General features: G+C 44.6%; 1 protein-coding gene across 3 annotated transcripts in view; it reads right to left on the reverse strand.

Moving 5' to 3' along the window:
• The window catches only part of TNR (tenascin R), a 391,950-nt gene that overhangs the window by 61,038 nt on the left and 313,281 nt on the right, over positions 1-17,631 (reverse strand). For 2 of the 3 annotated variants that reach the window (XM_032838745.1, XM_032838744.1), the window contains 4 exons: positions 15,321-15,797; positions 8,954-9,217; positions 5,612-5,727; positions 3,216-3,366 (listed from right to left, as the gene is read on the reverse strand). In XM_032838745.1, the coding sequence (XP_032694636.1) occupies positions 3,216-3,366; positions 5,612-5,727; positions 8,954-9,217; positions 15,321-15,797 (1,008 nt within the window). Of the gene's footprint in view, positions 1-3,215; positions 3,367-5,611; positions 5,728-8,953; positions 9,218-15,320; positions 15,798-17,631 lie in introns of those variants that run through there. The other variant, XM_032838746.1, reaches the window with a different exon arrangement.

Raw genomic sequence — 17,631 nt, forward strand, 5'->3', positions numbered from 1 at the left:
ACTTGGCTTTCCATTCTCCAGTTTTTTCGTGACATCCAGATACATTCTGGTCCTAGGGTTGCAGGAGACACTCTATGTCCTTCCAGTAAATTCTCGTTTGCTTTAGCTAGTTAAAGAAAGTTTTTCTTCCTTGTTACCAAAGACCAGTTTTTTAAACCAATCCACTCTGGACTACCTCCTATGGTCTCCAAAATGGAGCATCTTCTACAGGATGGACTTAGTCTGACTTTGAGATTCTCAGTCTTTCAGAGTTGGTCTTTTTCCTGGGCACCCCATCCTCTTTCTGGGTCTAATCCAATCTTGTTCTCTGTTAAGCAGCTTAGGATTTTTGGCTTACTACCAGTCAAAATGAAAATCACCAGGCCATTTTGGTGCCACCTGGTTTGGAGTTAAAATGAAGTTCTGTTTTTCATATTTGAGGTAATGATATGATTTAACAGAACACATCCAGATGTTTTCAGCATGCTGAATTTAATGGTTTTAGGTAACTTGGGCCTTTTAAATTTAATTTAACTTAATAACAAAATGGGAGAAGTGGTCTTCTAGCTGCTATAGAAACATAAAGCTTGAAACATAGATACTCAGTGCATGGGTATTGAGTAAATGAAATGAATGAATGTTCTCTGTATTCATGAGAAAGAAGGGGAAGCATTTCAGAGAACTGAAGCTTCTTGAAGGAAAAAAAAAAAGATGTCATAGAAATGCAAAAGACATTGGAAGGTAGTTGTTTTTTAACTCTTTAAATCCCCAAGACCTTGACCATAATGGATTGTCCATATTAGAATACAATCCTCTGGCCAAGGCTCTAGTTGCAGGAGGTCTAGTAATTTGCATTCCTTAAAGGGCCTGCCTGGAAGAAGCCAGTCTGAGTGCTTCTGAGGACTCAGAGGTTCGCAGGAGGGGGCTGTCAGACCTCAGCAGAAGGAAATGATTAAAGAATCCTTCTCTGAAAACAGCAGACAGGGTTGGGAGACAACCTTCGTTTCTGTAGCCACCCTTGGATTCTGCCCTTCTGTTGGCTTCTCAGTAGTGGTGTCCCCATTCCAGTCAAGTTGGTGTCAGCTTGCTTTCAATTTAGGTCCTAATTTCTAAACAAACACAAGTTCTACTCGGAAAGTCAACTGGAATAAATATTTTTCTCTCCATTTCTTCATGACTCCATACACAATGCCAAAGAATTAACTAGGACATTTTTCTTGATTGAAAAAAAATCTGCCTAGCTTTACCACAAATTTTTAAATCTGAGATTTAAATCCTAAGGAAATTTCAAACAAAAAAAAATACTGCAAATTTCATAAAAATGTGCCTTGAGTAGAAGACTGAGACAGGGTTAGACTATCTTCCCCACATTTGGAGGAAAAGCTTTCTACACCATCAGTGCTCTCCTCTGCCCTCTTCTGAACCATCTTCTTTGTCTAGGCTTTTGTTTTCCAGTCAACTTTTCTTAAAATCAGTTCACAGGAGTGACCTGGAGTCACTGAAATGTTCCATCCCAGAGGAAGAGCATCTACACATCATGAAATGTCAGGTTCCAGCATAACCTTGGGGAATGAAACTGGAAAACTCTAGTCACTGGCATCTGCAGAAATTCCTACAGAGAACTTTTAAGTTTCATGGCTATGGAGTTTCTTCTAAAACACATTTGCATTAGAACAGTAGTTCTAGGGGTGCCTGGGTGGCTCAGTGGGTTAAATCGCTGCCTTCAGCTCAGGTCATGATCTCAGGGTCCCGGAATCAAGCCCCGCATCGGGCTCCCTGCTCAGAGGGGAGCCTGCTTCCTCCTCTCTCTCTCTGCCTGGCTCTCTGCCTACTTGTGATCTCTCTCTGTCAAATAAGTAAATAAAATACTAAAAAAAAAAGAACAGTAGTTTTAAGCGTTTTTAGTGGGGAATAATACTCTTTTCCTTTAAACAACAAAATCTGAAATGCCCACACAAAATACAAAACAGGTGGAGCTGCCTTGGTCTGAGGCTGTGTTGGGCACAGGTGCAGATGTAATCAGAGGCCTGCATCTCCCCTCCGTCCTTGCCTTGAGCCACTGCCATGGAGCACAAGTGCCCTAATGGAACATAATCTAATGCCACAATAGTTTAAAACCAATGTTTCCTAGGCTGAGCATAAGCCCCAGCACCTGATGTTATTTAGTTTGGTTCCAATTAGCAAAGTATGAATCACTAATCCATAAACATGGTCTCATTACATGGTGTTGTCATTCTTTTTTCCCGGCCAACTTGGCCTTTGTCCTAAACCCATAACTGGCTTTCTTAGGTGTCAATGTCAGTTTACGAAAAATAAAGCTGTACAAATATTCACCTATCTCAGTGTCTGTTAACTAAAAGGGAAAAGTGCTTAACTCTTGAGTCTCAGCTCCTACGTCAATAAAATGAGACCAAAAATGATACCAGATGCTATTTTCAACCTTTGAGAAATTCTTGGGAACGGTGTACACATATGCATCACAATTACTGATTTACAGCATTGAAGTTGGCCATCTTTGTTAGCTAAGAAAACAATAAGGCAAAAGATCACGCAGTTACTGAATTGAATCTAGAAACAACAGTCTTGCATAAGATTAACTGTGGGGATGAAATAATATTCAACTTAAGTCATCACTTTGAACAGTGACCCAACTCACCCATACTTATTTTGAGTTATTTATTTCCAGCTGCTCTCACTTCTAAGTGTGTTCTCTGTGTATATGTATATACACTGGGTCTTGAGCACTCTCTCATCAACATAGAGCTCATCACTTTGTGTGCTTTTTCTAACTTAGTCCTCATGTCAACTCAGAGAAGGAAGTATTTTTGTTCCTCACTGGAAAATGATGGCAAGTTTGGGAAGGGTTGGATGACTTTCACTAAATCTTCCAATAGATAAGACTTAGTTCTTCTTGCTGGTTCTTAAGCTCAAGATACTAAGGGATGGCAAATGAAGCCTCCTGATGAAGAAGATCAGAAGAAATACGCTGGAAATCCTAACAAAGAATTTTTCCCATATGATACTCTCCCAGATTTCTGTGCTTGCAAGGATTAGCAATAGGGAAGATGTTCAGCTACACATCTGGTAGAGTAGCTCCATCTCCAGGAATCCAAATCATTTTCAGCTCCAGAAGAAAATCCAACACCCTTTGTCTCTCTACCTCTTGGGCAACTTGTTGTCCTTTTTCCAGTGTGACCTAATGGGTAGATGTAGGAAGAAGGGTTGGGAGCACTCACCAGTGGAGACAATGGCCGAGGTAGGGGGGCTCCGGGCTTGCTCTTTCAGAGCCACCACATTGACAATGTATTCCTCCCCAGGCTTTAGTCCTGTCTGATTGAAGGATGTGACGTCACTGGGGAGCTGAGCAATCACCCCTCCTTCATTATTCTGGAGGGTGGGAAGAAAGAAGGAGAAGAAAAGGCAAAAGAGAACAATCACTGGGAGACAGAAGTGTGAAACATCGATTGTGAATTGTTCATTAAAAATGGAGCCCACATCTGTTCCTGTGACACTGACAGCTGAATGTCTGGAGCCAGGAAAAACTCCCAACAGACTCAGTAAGAATCTTACCACTCCATGAGGATTTGGCAAATGGAGAATCAACTTTCAAGAACATTTCTTTGGCCTTTGAGTCTTTTGAGTTTGCCAACAAAAATTGGTCATGAGGCGATGTGGATTGACTCTTGCCAAAGATTCCATGTTTGATGGTTATGGTTAACATCCACCAGATTTGGGGGCCTTTATTATGATGAGCATGCTCTTGGCTATTTAGGAGAGTGGAATTGTGTCTGCCTATGCCTGTGAATGAATATCTTTATGTATACATACAACATTTTTCAGACTAAAGCATGTCCAGTTTTTGAATGAACTGGAGCTATTATTTTGCTCTATCTGGAGTTTTCCATGTTGTTACAGCTGGGTGCAAATATGTCAATGTCTTGTGTTCCCTTCACCCAGATGAGTTAGGAGTCAGTGACACAACCACCTAGGAAGTACAAAGAAGAGAAAAAGGAAGCATGGAACAAGGAATAACACAAAGGAGAAAGGAAGAGACAAACTGGTGGAAGAGGAAGTGACAGGCATTAACCTGATGATGTTGGGTCCAGAATTATCTACCTACCCACCTCTCGTCTGTCATTTTATATTTTCTGTGTGTGTCCCTGGAAATGGAGAGGACAAAAGACTCTTTTTGTGTCACTTCCCTTCTTCCTTATTCTTTGGACTCTGTTTATGTCACCCAGAGTGCCCTATGTGTAATTTATAGCCATACCTATAAATCAGAGGGACACATGCCCCTCCACACCCCCTGTCCCTCCACTCCACCTCCCAGGCAGGGGCTGCAACCTACAGATCACACAGTATTCTGTGTGGCCATGTGTTTGACCTTGGCATGCCCTTTTACATACTAGATGTAAAATAGGCAAACCTAGCATAGTTTCCTTCTGCCTCAGCATCAGGATGATAGGATTCTCTCTGCCCCATTATACACCCAGCTGTCTACTGTACTGGAGTGGCCATTTTAATGCAGATAATACCTGAAAAAAGTATTTGTACAGAATGCCTGCTCAGATGTGTTTAGCTTGTTGTGACATGACTCTATCCACATAGAGAAAAAAGTCTTGCTTTAGTGGACAGAACCCTGGAGCCCTGGATTCCTGTGTTAAGCCTGCCACCAACTAGCTTTCCAATGTTATTTAAGTTTGCTGAGTCTTAGTCTTTTTAAAGTAAACAAACTCAATGTAAAATGAAGGATCATACTCTGTGAACTTGAAGGTCCTTGGTAGCTCCAACAGTCCATGCCTCGAAGAATTTAGAAGTAAAATAATGGTGAGATCACTGTCTGGTTAGCCAAATATGTGTTCTCTGTCATTAAGTCTGATGAATGGAAAAATGCTATTTGATATTGAAAGATGAAGATAGGGTAAGGCCTATGATTAAACATTATACTCCCATGAGTGGTAGAATTGGGGAGAGTATCAGAAGTGTCAACAAATTCTGGCAAACCAGAACTCGGCTGGTGCCTCTGACAACTTGGAAAAGTCAGTTCTAGATGAATACAATAAAATGCTACTTTAAAGACTAGAATGGAATAAGGATACTTTTTAACTCAAAAAACTAAGAACATAATTTGAGTAAGGATGAATTTTCTCAATTAATAGTTTACAAAAGGTATTCTTGTGTTATGCCTCAGACCGTTAGAGCCTGGCTATGCAAGCTGACTTTTGGTGCATCTTCTGCACGGAACAAAGCCATGTGACTGATTCAGTCTGGCTTTCCTTATGTCCTAAAGAGAAACCCCAACATTTTGAAGGTTTGGTTTTTAGACTTGCTAAAATCATAGCTTGCCAAACCATAGAGCTTTCTGAGCAGAGAGCTGGGCCCAGTGGCTGCTTCCCACATCCTGTCTTCCAAAGCCAGGTTGTGGGGCTTGGGGCCACTCTTGCTAGTCAATCTACCACGCCTTTGTGGAAGAGATGTTCTAAAGCCCAGACACCACCAGTGGTCCCTTTGTGTCCTTAGCTGCATGGAGAGAGACATTGGGTGACACTGTCCTTGCAGCTCCTGATTCCAAGTTGAGAAGGGTATGAATACTCCAGAAGAGACTGTTGGCAGTGTCACATGTGGACATTACCTTTGGAATGAAGCTGATCTCCCACCCATCGAAGGAGAATGTGAAGGGCTCCCACTGCACCTCCACGGTGGTCTCTGTGATGGTCTTGAAGTGTAGCCCTTGAGGAGTGGAGAGATCTGGAACACAGCAATGTGGGTGACCATGTCATGGCTATCCCTGGCAGGGACATAGAGCATCACCTAGGGCTTTGCCTGGGTGTCCTCCTTCCACACCTTGGGTGAGGTGGGCAATCCTGATCTTGTTGGAATCATGGCGGGTCCCAGGTGCAGGACTGGCCCACTTTGTCATGACCCTGGTGCTGCTCTGTACTGGTGATACCCAAGTGAACATAGCAAACATAATCAAATAAATGCTTTTCTAATGCTTTCTCTCCCATCAGAGGTTTATATTAAAATACAAAAGAGACAACCTTTCCTTTCCTTACTAATGTGGCAAATCTTGGTATTTAGTACAATGCCTTCTCAAAGGATTGAACACTATCTTTGGAGACTCTAAGGATTCCTGAGAGGCAATAAAATGTTCCCATTTCACACCCAGGAAGAGGGAGGCACAGAGAGAGTTGGCTAAGGATGGTTGCCAACTTCAGAATAAAGACTAGAACGCCTTTCTTGATCATCTGAGGTGCGGTCGGAGTATTTTGTTTAGCTCAAATCGCCTATGTCTAGGATGGTCTAAGATGTCCATTTCATGTACATGAGGCAACTGAAGGCACACACAAAGAACAACGGCAGATCCTGGGATGTTTGCTCTCACTCCACAGTCTCCCTCCAGTTCTTCATTATTTGTCTCCTCTCTCTTTGCCTCACTTACCCTGTTTTTCATTTCTTAATCTCCCCTTTCTCAGACCCCATCCCCCAACCCCCAACACAAACACACATACACACACATGGACAGAGGCATGCACGGGTTCAGTGAGGTGGAGGTATGCTTGTCCTAATGGAGTTCCAATTACCAGCCCTGAGATATGACAGCATGACTTATTCTCAGTTCTCCAGGGAGCCCACTCCCATTTTAGCTTCGCCTCTCGTGGGATATTCCATCGGAAAACCAACAGATTCTCATCCGTCCTGTTTGGAAGCTTCCTTATGATTCTTGGTTGAAAGGTAGGTCTGATTCTGAACCCACTTGAAGGCACATCAGGTGAGTTTACATCATTTTGTCCTTGTCACCTGGGAGCTTGCCTGAGGGGATGCCCTGAATTGGCATGACGCATGCCACGGGAGGAGGGGGGCGGGAGATGGAAACCTCAACACTGTGCGCGCACGTGGATGGGAGAGGAGACGCCTGGGAGTCGGGCCAGGCACTTGCTGTGGTGACTCATCCCGGAGCAAGGTGGGAAAAGCGGCAGATGGTGACCTGCCTCTCCACACAATCACTGAAGATATTTAAAACTGGTTCTCAGGCACCAGAGGAATTTAGAAAAAAAGGTCAAATATAAACAGAGATAATTATAGGCATATTTACAGAGTCAGCATTCAGAGGGGGAATCCAGTATCATAACAGGATCTCTGTGACGGGATGATTTAAATCCTTTCCTCTCTGTGGGGTCCCTATCCTTCCAAATGCAGTTCAAGTCCAAGAAACCTTCAAGGCCAGCTCTTCTACTTTGACCTCCCCCTTCTCTGAATTTTCATGGCATTTGTTCACCAAATACCATCTTGTCCTTTGAGACCTACACAGAATGGACTGAAATTTCTTATCCCTTATTTGGTGAGAAGTCCCATTTCCTGACCAAGGGGCTTCTGTTTCACGGTTACCACTACTGCTCGAATCTCTCCGTGATATAGTAACAAGTATTTGGTTTTTGTCCCTGGGCTCTTGGCATACAACTCCTAAAACTTTCGGAATCTCTGGAGTGATAAGAATATCTGTTGTATGATTGCGAGATAACTAGATAGCCAGTTTCCAGAAAAACCACGGCATGATTTAAAAGATCGGAACTTGCCGCCTCTCTTCCAGCCTCCAGGGAGGGGAGACGGGCTGGAGACTGAGTATTTACCAAGAGCCAGTAACCTATTCAATCGGGGATACATAGTGAAACTCCACAAAATTCTCCAAGCAACAGGGTTTGGAGAGTTTCCAGGCTGGTGAAGGGAGGTGCTGGGAGCTGTGGTATATCTGGAGAGGACATGGAAACTCCACACCCTGTCCACCATCCCTTGTCCTGAGCATCTCTCCTGTTTGGCTGTCCTCGAATTGTATCCTTGGTAATAAGGCAGTACTAATGAGTAAAGCACTTTCTTGAGTTCTGTGAATTGTTCTAAGGAATTATCAAACCTAGGGAAGGGTTGTGGGAGTTTACACCTGGTCAGTCATTAGTGCCTGTGACAGCTTTGGACCTGTGATGGGCGCCCGAGGTGCAGACAGTCCTGTGAGACTCAGGCCGTAACCTGTGGGAACTGACACTCACTCCAGGTACACAGTGTCCGAGTTGAATTGTAAGTCACCTTCCCAGCATCTGAGGGGTGGAGGAGCTGTATTGGAAAAGATGGTCTAAGAAACCAGAGGTGTATAAAGAGAAAAAAAAATAACAGTCCCTTTCTATGTGCTTCTTACTCTACTCTTTGAGGTAGCCAATGTTAATACTTGGTAGGCAATCTTTTAAAATTTTTCTGTGCTTAAATAAAATATATGTAAAATGCAGATATGCACCTATAGGAATTTTTCCCTGTCGTAAATTAAAGACCCCCCCCCCCCAACAACCTATTTCTTATGGAGAGCAGTTTAGCTGGCCTCTGTCTATGTCTCAACCTCTCTTTCTCTCCACTGAATCTTTCTTAAACTATCCTCTCAAGCCTCAACTTTTATAATCAAAATGGACTATATTTTGCTAAACAAAAGACCATGAAGAAATTATGCCACCTCTCTCTGAGGAGAAGTGGGTGTCGTCAGTGTGGTTTTAAATAAGATTTTTTTTTCCCACTCTGCTATACACTTACCATCTGTAACATACCATTTAGCACTTGCTTATTATACATCCTATTTCATATCTTCTGGTTTTGAATCCCTAACTAGATGCAAAGTCTGTAGAAGTCTCATACTTTCTTTGACTTCTAATCAGACTCGAGCTTACGCCAAGTCAGAACTCAATAATTGCTTTTTTGTCCTTTTGGTTCTATAATTGATGGGAGCTGCCTGGATTTGGAAATTCTCTTAATTGGAAGTGCCTTTTTAACGATTTACCCTTTTCCAAGTGGGGTCGCATCAGAAACCCTTCCCCTCCCGGGCTGTGACTATTGTAGGCATCCCTGAAGAATTAAGAAAAGACACTACTATCATGAATGCCCATGATCTCATGTAGGAGGAAAGAAAAATGAAGTAGGATGGGGAAATGTTACGTACGGGTGGCCACCTTGGCAGTGATGGGAAGGCTGAGGATGTTGCTAATGACAGCGTAGACGCTGATGTTGTAGGTGAGACCTGGCTCCAGCTCCGTGATGGTGACGCCACTCCAATCTCCAGGTACCCGTCGCTGGAGCTGGAGGCCCCCCAGGGCCGTCGGCTGGTAAGAGACCACATATTCCGTCACTGCCATCGGCCCGTCCCATTCCAGCTCAATGGACCTGTCGCTGATACCAGCCACTCGCAAGTCCTCTGGAGGGGCAACTACCAGGAGGCAATACACAGACAGCGTGAGCTCAGAGGACTGCCTTTCCCCATCCTGGACTCAACCCTCTTCCTTACATCTCACCCCATGCACCCTGTCTGTGTGTCCTGCTCCGCTCACTGGCTTGGAGTGATTTGTCACTCCTTCTGCGGGCAGGTTCCTGTCTTTTCAGTGCTTAGTAATCCTCTCTCCCTAGGGCTGCGAGCCAGTGGTGTGCCCGAGCCAGCTCTTGCTAGCTCGTGAAAGCTGGACATCAAATGTTCAGGAATTTTTCAAGAGCGTTGTTAAATGCAGTCATCCTTAAAGATTAAATTGTAAAAACGTACAGTCAAGCAAATTGTATGGAAAACAAAGGGAATAAATACTCAAAACTCATCACTTTCAGATTATTTCACGACATTTTACTATGATCCATGCCCTCGAGGTAATTCACGTGTGTCGTATCTCTCTGGTTGAAATACTGTTGAACTGGAGTCTACCGCACAGTTGTTCCCGACCCTGTGTTGAGTGCCATATGGCATGTTGGTAGTCTGAAATCAGCCATGGAAGGAGTGTTTCCACCATGGAAACTGGCAAATGCTATAAGGCAGGGTTTTTAATTTTTTTGCTCGGAGGGCTAGTTGTTACATATTTAACAGCACACCACTGGCCAACATTTTTAGTAGTTAAATAAGTGAAATGTCATCAGATTACCTTAGGGACCTATATTTGACTTGGTAAGTGGGAATAAAGGCTTATTCTTGGTTATCTTGCAAAATATAAGAAGCCAAAACAGTAAGTTCTGGATGTCATGGCCCAATGAAGACACTCAGTAACCCTTTATTGTATTATTCTCCCTTTTAAAAAGAAACTGTTTAGGTTTTGAAAGAAATGTGACTTCTGTTAGACTAGTTCTTCTTAGCCTTGATCTTGGGGATGATGATAAAGAAGTATTCTTGAGGGCTTATTTTTCCCTCTTGTTTCACATCTCCAATGTCACCCCAAGTATCACCCAAGAATAAGTCTCACTCAAATAGGCTTTCATGTATGGTTTCCTTAGGAAGTGATGATTCACCAGGAGTGTGAGTATTAAATAACTGAACCTTTAACACCCACTGGGAGACTCAGTCCAGGGTGCTTGTCATTGCAACTGCCTAGAGATTAAATTAAAAATTGGGACAATATTGAAATAATTGTAATTAACTTATAAATTTACGTGTGGTGAAGATGTTAATTTAAGAGCCATCACTGGCTTTGAATGTCTCTTCTGAATGTCCTCACTCTTCCACCTTCACAAGAGCACAGGACTGAGTCAGCTGCTGTTCAAAGACTGTGTGAATGGAGAGCGCCTGTCCCCTCTGTTCTGCTCACACTTGTGCCCTCAGATCCTCAGCAGAGGTAGAAATGACAAGCCCTCTAACTCAGACTCATGGGATGGAAATTAGGACCGTATATTTGCAGTGCTGGGCATTTGCTTTGACTGCCATTGCCCCAAAACATTCATTGTACAAAACAGTCTAGAAAGCAGAACTCCCTGTGATTAGAGACGGCAAATGCTGACTGAAACAAACAAAAAATTAAACATTCATTTTTAAATTTTTTTTTCATTTATTAAACTAAATGTATGTAAATGAGATTTAAATAATTGAACCTCAAATGATCATTTATAAGCTTATATCCTTGCTAATTCTGACATTATTAATGCTCTGAACTGCACTAAGATCTTTGGGATAGCCTGGCCCCTGGACCAAGGGGGGATAAGTTTATATATAGAATCTGTTAGTACTTTGCACGATTCTATTGAGCATTTATTGTACACCCGGCACAATGCTGAGCACTCTTGTGTGGACTATCTCGTTTTGTCCTCTCACCAACACCATGAGATAGGTATTATTATTACGCCTGTTTTACAGATGAGGAAACTGGCTACCACCGTCAGCAAACACAGAAGCAAAGATTTCAACCAGGCAGAATGGCTCCAGAACATTTTAGCCAGTAAACAATACCACTTTATATCTGCTCGGCATTTCACAACCTATAAATCATGTTCACACACACCATATAAATGAAATGTGAAGAAGTCCTTTCATGGCAGCCCTATGAGTAGGCTGGGTAGATAAAATTATCCCAATTTTATTTATGGAGAAATTGAGACCAGGTTAAGGGACTTGCTAAAAGTCGGGGAGTTGGGGGACAATCTGCTCCCAAAACCAGATCTTCTACACCTAGTGTTCTTTCCCCTACAATTTGTAGGATGGGTTATGGATTGAGCCCGATGCTATTTTTCATTTATGCATAGCCACCTAATGTAACTACAGCTAAGGAGAGTTCAGACTGTTCTTTAAGATACGAATTCCAGACTGGGGCTTTGCCTAGAGGTAAGAAGCTTATTTTAAAAAGGATTCTCTACTGCCTGCCTCTTGTGATTCAACATAACCGATTCCAAGTTTCCTAAGTGGGACTTCTCCTGTCATAGTCACAGAAATGGCCATTCCAAATTTCAAGTCGTCAACAACTCTTAGGGCACTTGGGACAAGTCGGCATATTTCTTTTTGGTTCCTTCTTCCAGAAAATAAAGTTAATAATGATCCAAGCGGAGAACTTTGGGATTTTAAAAGAAGAAGAGAGTGTAGAAGGATTTTTTTTATCTTGACAGCTTAACTTGGCAAATTTTTTATCTTGAGACCTGAGCCCAGTGGTTAACACAGCCTTCACTTTCGATGATAGAGCAGCAATGGCGTTCTTTGTGGTGGGAGTACTCTTGGGGGCCATGGGCTCAGTGGAAGAGGCCACGACCACTGGCACTCGCCCTTTAACTTAGCAGCAGCTGTGTACATCGGGGACCAGTAATTCTCATCAGATGAAGTGATACTGAACTATTAAAAGAATCTGTAGAAGAGCCCTATGTCTTGATTCAATGAATTGAGGATGGAAGCGAAGTACTCATAGTCCTTCTTTGGGGTTCCAACTTTGAACTTTGGGGAAGAGCAGGCAGTTAAAAAGGAATAAACGGTGGCTTGAAGAATTGGAGTTGCTTTATCTGCAAAGATTCCACGCAGTTTACTTTCTAGATCCTGCCTCAGTTGTGCACGCAGGAGCTGAGAGCAGTTGGAACCAATTGCGTAAAGCGTCTTGCTCCAAGGAGCAAGTAACTTCAGGTGCCAGAGGTCGGGCTGGCTGCAGTGTGGGCAGAGACAGAGGCTGACGTTGATGGATCTCCGCAGGTCTGACTGAAGTCCAGGGAACAGCAATCTGGATCGTTTCAAGTCCTGCTCCAGTGGTTCTTTCCTCCTGCTGACTCATGGGGAGTTTCGGCCACTTCACCGGGCAGATGCTGTGCTAACCTCCTTCACTGGGGATGGGTGTGGACAAACAGTTTAACGTGCTTCTCTCCACCACCTCCAATGCCTTAAAAAAAAAATCATTTGACAGGGTACAGCTTTCCTATCAAAAGACCATTTCTTTGTGTATGTGGCTTTTATAATTCTCGTTTTTCAATTCTGCTCTACTTAGCATCCCAGAGAGGATTAAAGAATGCTAGAAGTTGGTAGGAGACCAAGGTTCTCATTCTTGCTCCGCCATTAATTAGCGGTCTGGCTCGGGAAAATCTTTCTGTCTCTCTGGACTGCTGCTTTTTGAATTTGTAAAATGAGAAGCCCAGTGTAACTTCTTTCTATGGCCTGTTTTGAGCGTTCATATTCATGACTTTTTCATTCTATTATCTTTACATGGCCAGAGAACAGAGGCAGGAAGGCTGAGATTTTGTCCTGGGGCAGGCTATGGGCAAAGATCAAGGCTTGGAGTCAAATTTAGTGGCCTCATCAAGGCTAGACAGTTGTATCCAAGCTCTGGTGGTCTAGGGGCTCAGAAGGAAGCCCACACGATGGGCAGCTTTGTGCCGTGGCCTTGCCAAAGAGAAAAGAAGGACCCGTGCGGAGGTATATCTATGGATCTCCATGATTTCAACTTCCTTCTTCTCTCTCCTGTCCTCACTCCTGCTGGCAAGGGAAGCAGTGACGCCGTGGTGTGCGCATCTGGCCAGAAATGTCAAACAGTGGGTAAATAGTCCCTTCTCCCACAGCCTTCTCTAAAGTAGCACTTTAGATAATGACCCAGATACTTCTCTGGAAGAGACCTGTGGTGCTCGGTTTAAAAGGCAGGTGCTGAGAGCAGCACCTCCTGCAATGAGTGGTGGCTGTGGGGTTGCTATAGAAACAGGTAGAGGTGATGCACCTGTCCTTCCTCACATGCTTCTAGAACCTGTAAAGTCATTCATCTGGGCTCCTGAAGTCTTCTTCAAACAGCACAGAGGTAAAGTGTTGGAGGTAACATGGGTTCACAGTTTGGACTCCATCCAGCTGCTGGGTCTTCCCTGAGTGACAAGGTGGGTTTATCTCCACTTCCATCTGGATCCAGGATTGGGTTAAGATTTTGTCTGCAAATGGACCCACTCCTGTAGAAAAGCAGGGTCAGGAATATGGCAGGAAATGGCAGGGTTGTACAGCCCAGTAAAGATCTATTCTGTTAAGAAGCAGGTGGGCTTCAGAATAGCCATCCAGAGCAATGGCTCAGGCTGACCCTTAGCATCCTCTGCGGGGGCCTCCTGGAGCCTCATCCTGTGGCTAGAACCCAGGGCCATCCCTCAGCCTCCCCTTGCCAGCAGCTCCCTCATGACTTTGGATTCAAACAAGGCTTCACGTAGCGACGAGGCTTAACTTCTGCTTGAATTTTCCTTTGGAACAATTGCTATAACAACTACATGTGTTTTTAGAAAGACATTTCAGTTCAGTAAACAAAATGGGGAGGCTAAATGAAATAAAAATGTGGAAACAAATGTAGGAACGTGAAAAGATTTTTTTCCCTAAGAGTGCATTACTGTTCTGTTTTTCCATTATTGCCATGGATCTTGTGAAAGAAATTAAGTTGAAGTCGCAGGTGCAGGGACCTTGTCGGACTGGTCCCCTTAACCAGGTGGGGAACTACTGGTGATGCTGAAGACCAGAAAATCAATGAAGCTGACCTCCCAGCAGACAACCCATCAGAAGGTTTAAAGATATTTGATTGCTGTTATTTTTTATTTTAAATCCTCCCAGTGGGCCCTCTGAACCCACTGTTACAGATTCACTCATAAATGGAAAGGATCAAGGTCAATCACGTAACCTGATACACAAACAAAATGTATCAGCAAGAGCCATTGATTCAATCAGAAAAGGATGAGCAATAACAGTGAAATGATGAAAATCATCTAATTTTAGATAAAACAAATCTCCAGTGAGATATGAATATTTTCCCCTCTGCTGGATTTAGATCTTCATTTCAGGATATCACCTTTGTATCAGCTTCCACAGCATTAGACTACATGTGGGGTTGGTTCTAATTTGCTCAGTGTCCTCTGGAACAAAGTGAGTCACAGCCTTTTGATATATTTTTTTTAATTTTTAAAAAAATTTTAAAATTTAAAAAAAATTTTATTTTTTTATTGCCTTTTGATATTCTGTACTAATTGTTAGAATGTGAGTTGTTGTTTGATGCCTTTAGGACTTTATTCCTGTTTACATTTAATTCCTTGCCTATAAATACCTTTTTTCTGTGTGGACACTAGATCATTTCATCAATTAGGAAGCTCTGGCAATATGTAAGTTATGAAATAACCAGTGTGCCTGGCTAGTCTTGTTTGTTGAGGACTAACCGCCCTTTTGTGCAGTAGCATGGAAAAGGACATGTCCCTGGAATATGGCAAGCGGCAAGGCGGACCCCTGGGGGCAGGTGGAGCTCTCAGCAGCCCCTTGAGCTATAGAGTGGCCTTGCCTAAGGGGATCCCGTGGCGTGACTCTCTGTTTTCCTCCACTGCGAGGAGAGCGGAATGCTGTCACCGTTGGTAGCATTGCTTTTGCTCTAGTTTCGGTCAGAACTTTCAGCCTGAATGTGACCATTTCTGGTGTCTGCCTTTCCATCTCATCCATTGTGACTGACGCAAGAAACCGGCTCTCTTGGAAGACAGAGGAGCACAACCCAATTGGGAATTCCTTTGCAAGAAATACACCTTCCCTCCCATCTCTCTTTCCACCCCCGGTTCGTTTGCCCAACGCCCTCTGCAGCCCCCCTTCCTACCTCCCATCCTACCTGCCGAGCAGTCAGGGCCCTGGTAGCCATCTTCGCAGAAGCAGAGCCCCTCCTGGCAGTGTCCTCGCCCACTGCAGGCATTCAGACACCGCTGCTGACTGCAGTCCTCCCCCACGTAGCCCTCCTGGCAGAAGCAGGTGCCATTGGCACATCTCCCCTTCCCCGAACAGTCCCCGGGGCATCTCAGCTCGCTACAGTCCTCGCCTGTGTAGGGCTCTTCACAGACACACTCTCCATCCACGCAGAGCCCCCGGGAGCTGCAGTCTGTCGGGCACCGGAGCTCGGAGCAGTCGCCCCCGCTGTACTCGCTGTCACAGACGCACTGGCCATCCACGCACACACCCCGGCTGGAGCAGCCCAGCGGGCAGTAGGGCTCGGAGCAGTTCTTGCCGAACCAGCCTTCATTGCAGATGCAGCCGCAGGACTGGAGGCTAAAGTTGCCGTGGCCGCTGCAGTGAGGGGTGTAGTCCAGTTGTCCTGGAAGGGTCAAGGAGGAGGTCAAAGGGAAGCAGTGGCTCCTCCTGTAAGTGGCGCAGGGGGAGGGGTGGGCACACACCTCTTTCCTCACTCTCTGGTTAGATTTGGGCTGCTGACAGTCAAGCTCAACCTAGTTTGGTACATACCCAATTTCATAAACAATTCTCACCAAATCTGGGTTGCCTGTGCCTAGCTTGGTGCTGGGGGCAAGGATAAATGAGATCTGGTGACTTGTCCTCCAGGAGCTAACCTTCAGTGTATCTTAGCTTGGGTCCCCTGGAAGTAGACCTTGGATGAGGGCTCAGGTCAAGGGACTTACAAGGAAGTGCTCCCAGGAGAAACTGATTAGGGAGAGGGGGAGATAGGGGAGGGAGGAGCTTAAGCCGGGTCCCAGAGAGGATAACCTGGGTTTAATCCTGCGGGATGCTCTGGCCACAGCGCAGGTCCCTGACAAAGACACCCAGGAGCGGGCTGTGGGGACTGATGGCGACCCAAGTGGAGGTAGGCTGAGCACTGAGGCTGCTGTGTAGGGCAAGGTCATTTGTGCTACAGACACATCTTGCTCCCTCTCCTTCCTGCCATCTAACTAACTTGGCTCATTTATCACAACTCAGCACCAGGGTCACTTCTAAGGCTTCCCATGAAGCCTTCAGTGAAACTTCAGTCTCATTTCATTACTGTTTGATCTTTTTGGATTCTATGCATATCTCTGTCCCGGTCCTTTCCACACCATAACTACAGGGGTTAATTTATCTGTCTAGCATGAGTCAAATAAACTAATTAAGCAAACACGGGCCCAGTACCTGCTTGGCATCCTTCTCTGCGCTTGGCTCTGGGGAGATGAAATCAAGCAAGTTACAGCCTTTTTAAATTCTGCCACTTTACCTAGCCCTGTGGTCTGAAAGGACGCCACAGACATTGCTTTAACATAGCTCTTGCTTGTGGATTTTTCCACATCTGCCACGGAGCCCAGTAGGAAGCTGGGAGAAAACCCACTCAGAGGCTGCCCAGCTGGGCACTGAAGAGTTCATGTCCACGGACACCTATGACTTTCCTGTATTCCTCAGCTCCACGGAAAAGGCAAAATGGTCTGAAAGTTCTCACCAAAGAACGGGAAGAACGGGAGACTGAATGACTGGACTTTGTCTTCTTCACGTTGTTTATTTATAGTTTTGGTTATGAGGCCGAGAAAGAGGTGAGAAAACTTGGGAAATATTTCACCACACAGAAACTGCCCCTAATTTTGGTGTGTTATCCTGGCCTTGTTCCGTGTCATCCCTGTCACCTCCTTCTTCTCTGGAAAGCCTCCAGATACCAGAACCTACAGAGCTGAAAACTGGAACCCAGGATAGTTAGATGAATCCCTTTCTCATTAAAGAATGAATGGCATGGCTCTAAGGTGCCTTGTGGCTAAGAGGACTGGACGTAAAAGGGGACTAACACAATCTTTATTTGTTAAGGGTCAGCTGATCACTGTTGCTGCCATGGGGCTTACCAGAAGCTAGCCTTTCATCTGTATAGCCCTAATTCTGTATGTAGTAATCCCTGTCACCGTCGTTTATCAGCATTTGTAGGTGGGGAAAGAAGGCACGGGTTATGTAACCTGCTTAAATACCGGCTGGTAAGTAGCAGAGCCAGGATTTGAACTCAGGGAGTCTGGCTCTGAAAGTGTAATGACCCCTCCCAGAGAGGTCAAGATAGTAATTTCTAAGTGTTCCTAGTCAGGGTGTGGGTGAGGCGAGAGGTAAATCTAGACCCTCAGCCTTTGGGGGCGTGGAATCAGCTCTTCGAGTGCGCGTGAGTCCGTGCGCGTGCGCGTGCGAGCAGGTGCATG

This window comes from Lontra canadensis, unplaced genomic scaffold, assembly GCF_010015895.1.
Source record: "Lontra canadensis isolate GAN:19392208 unplaced genomic scaffold, GSC_riverotter_1.0 scaffold106, whole genome shotgun sequence".
Taxonomy (NCBI): Eukaryota; Metazoa; Chordata; class Mammalia; order Carnivora; family Mustelidae; genus Lontra; species Lontra canadensis.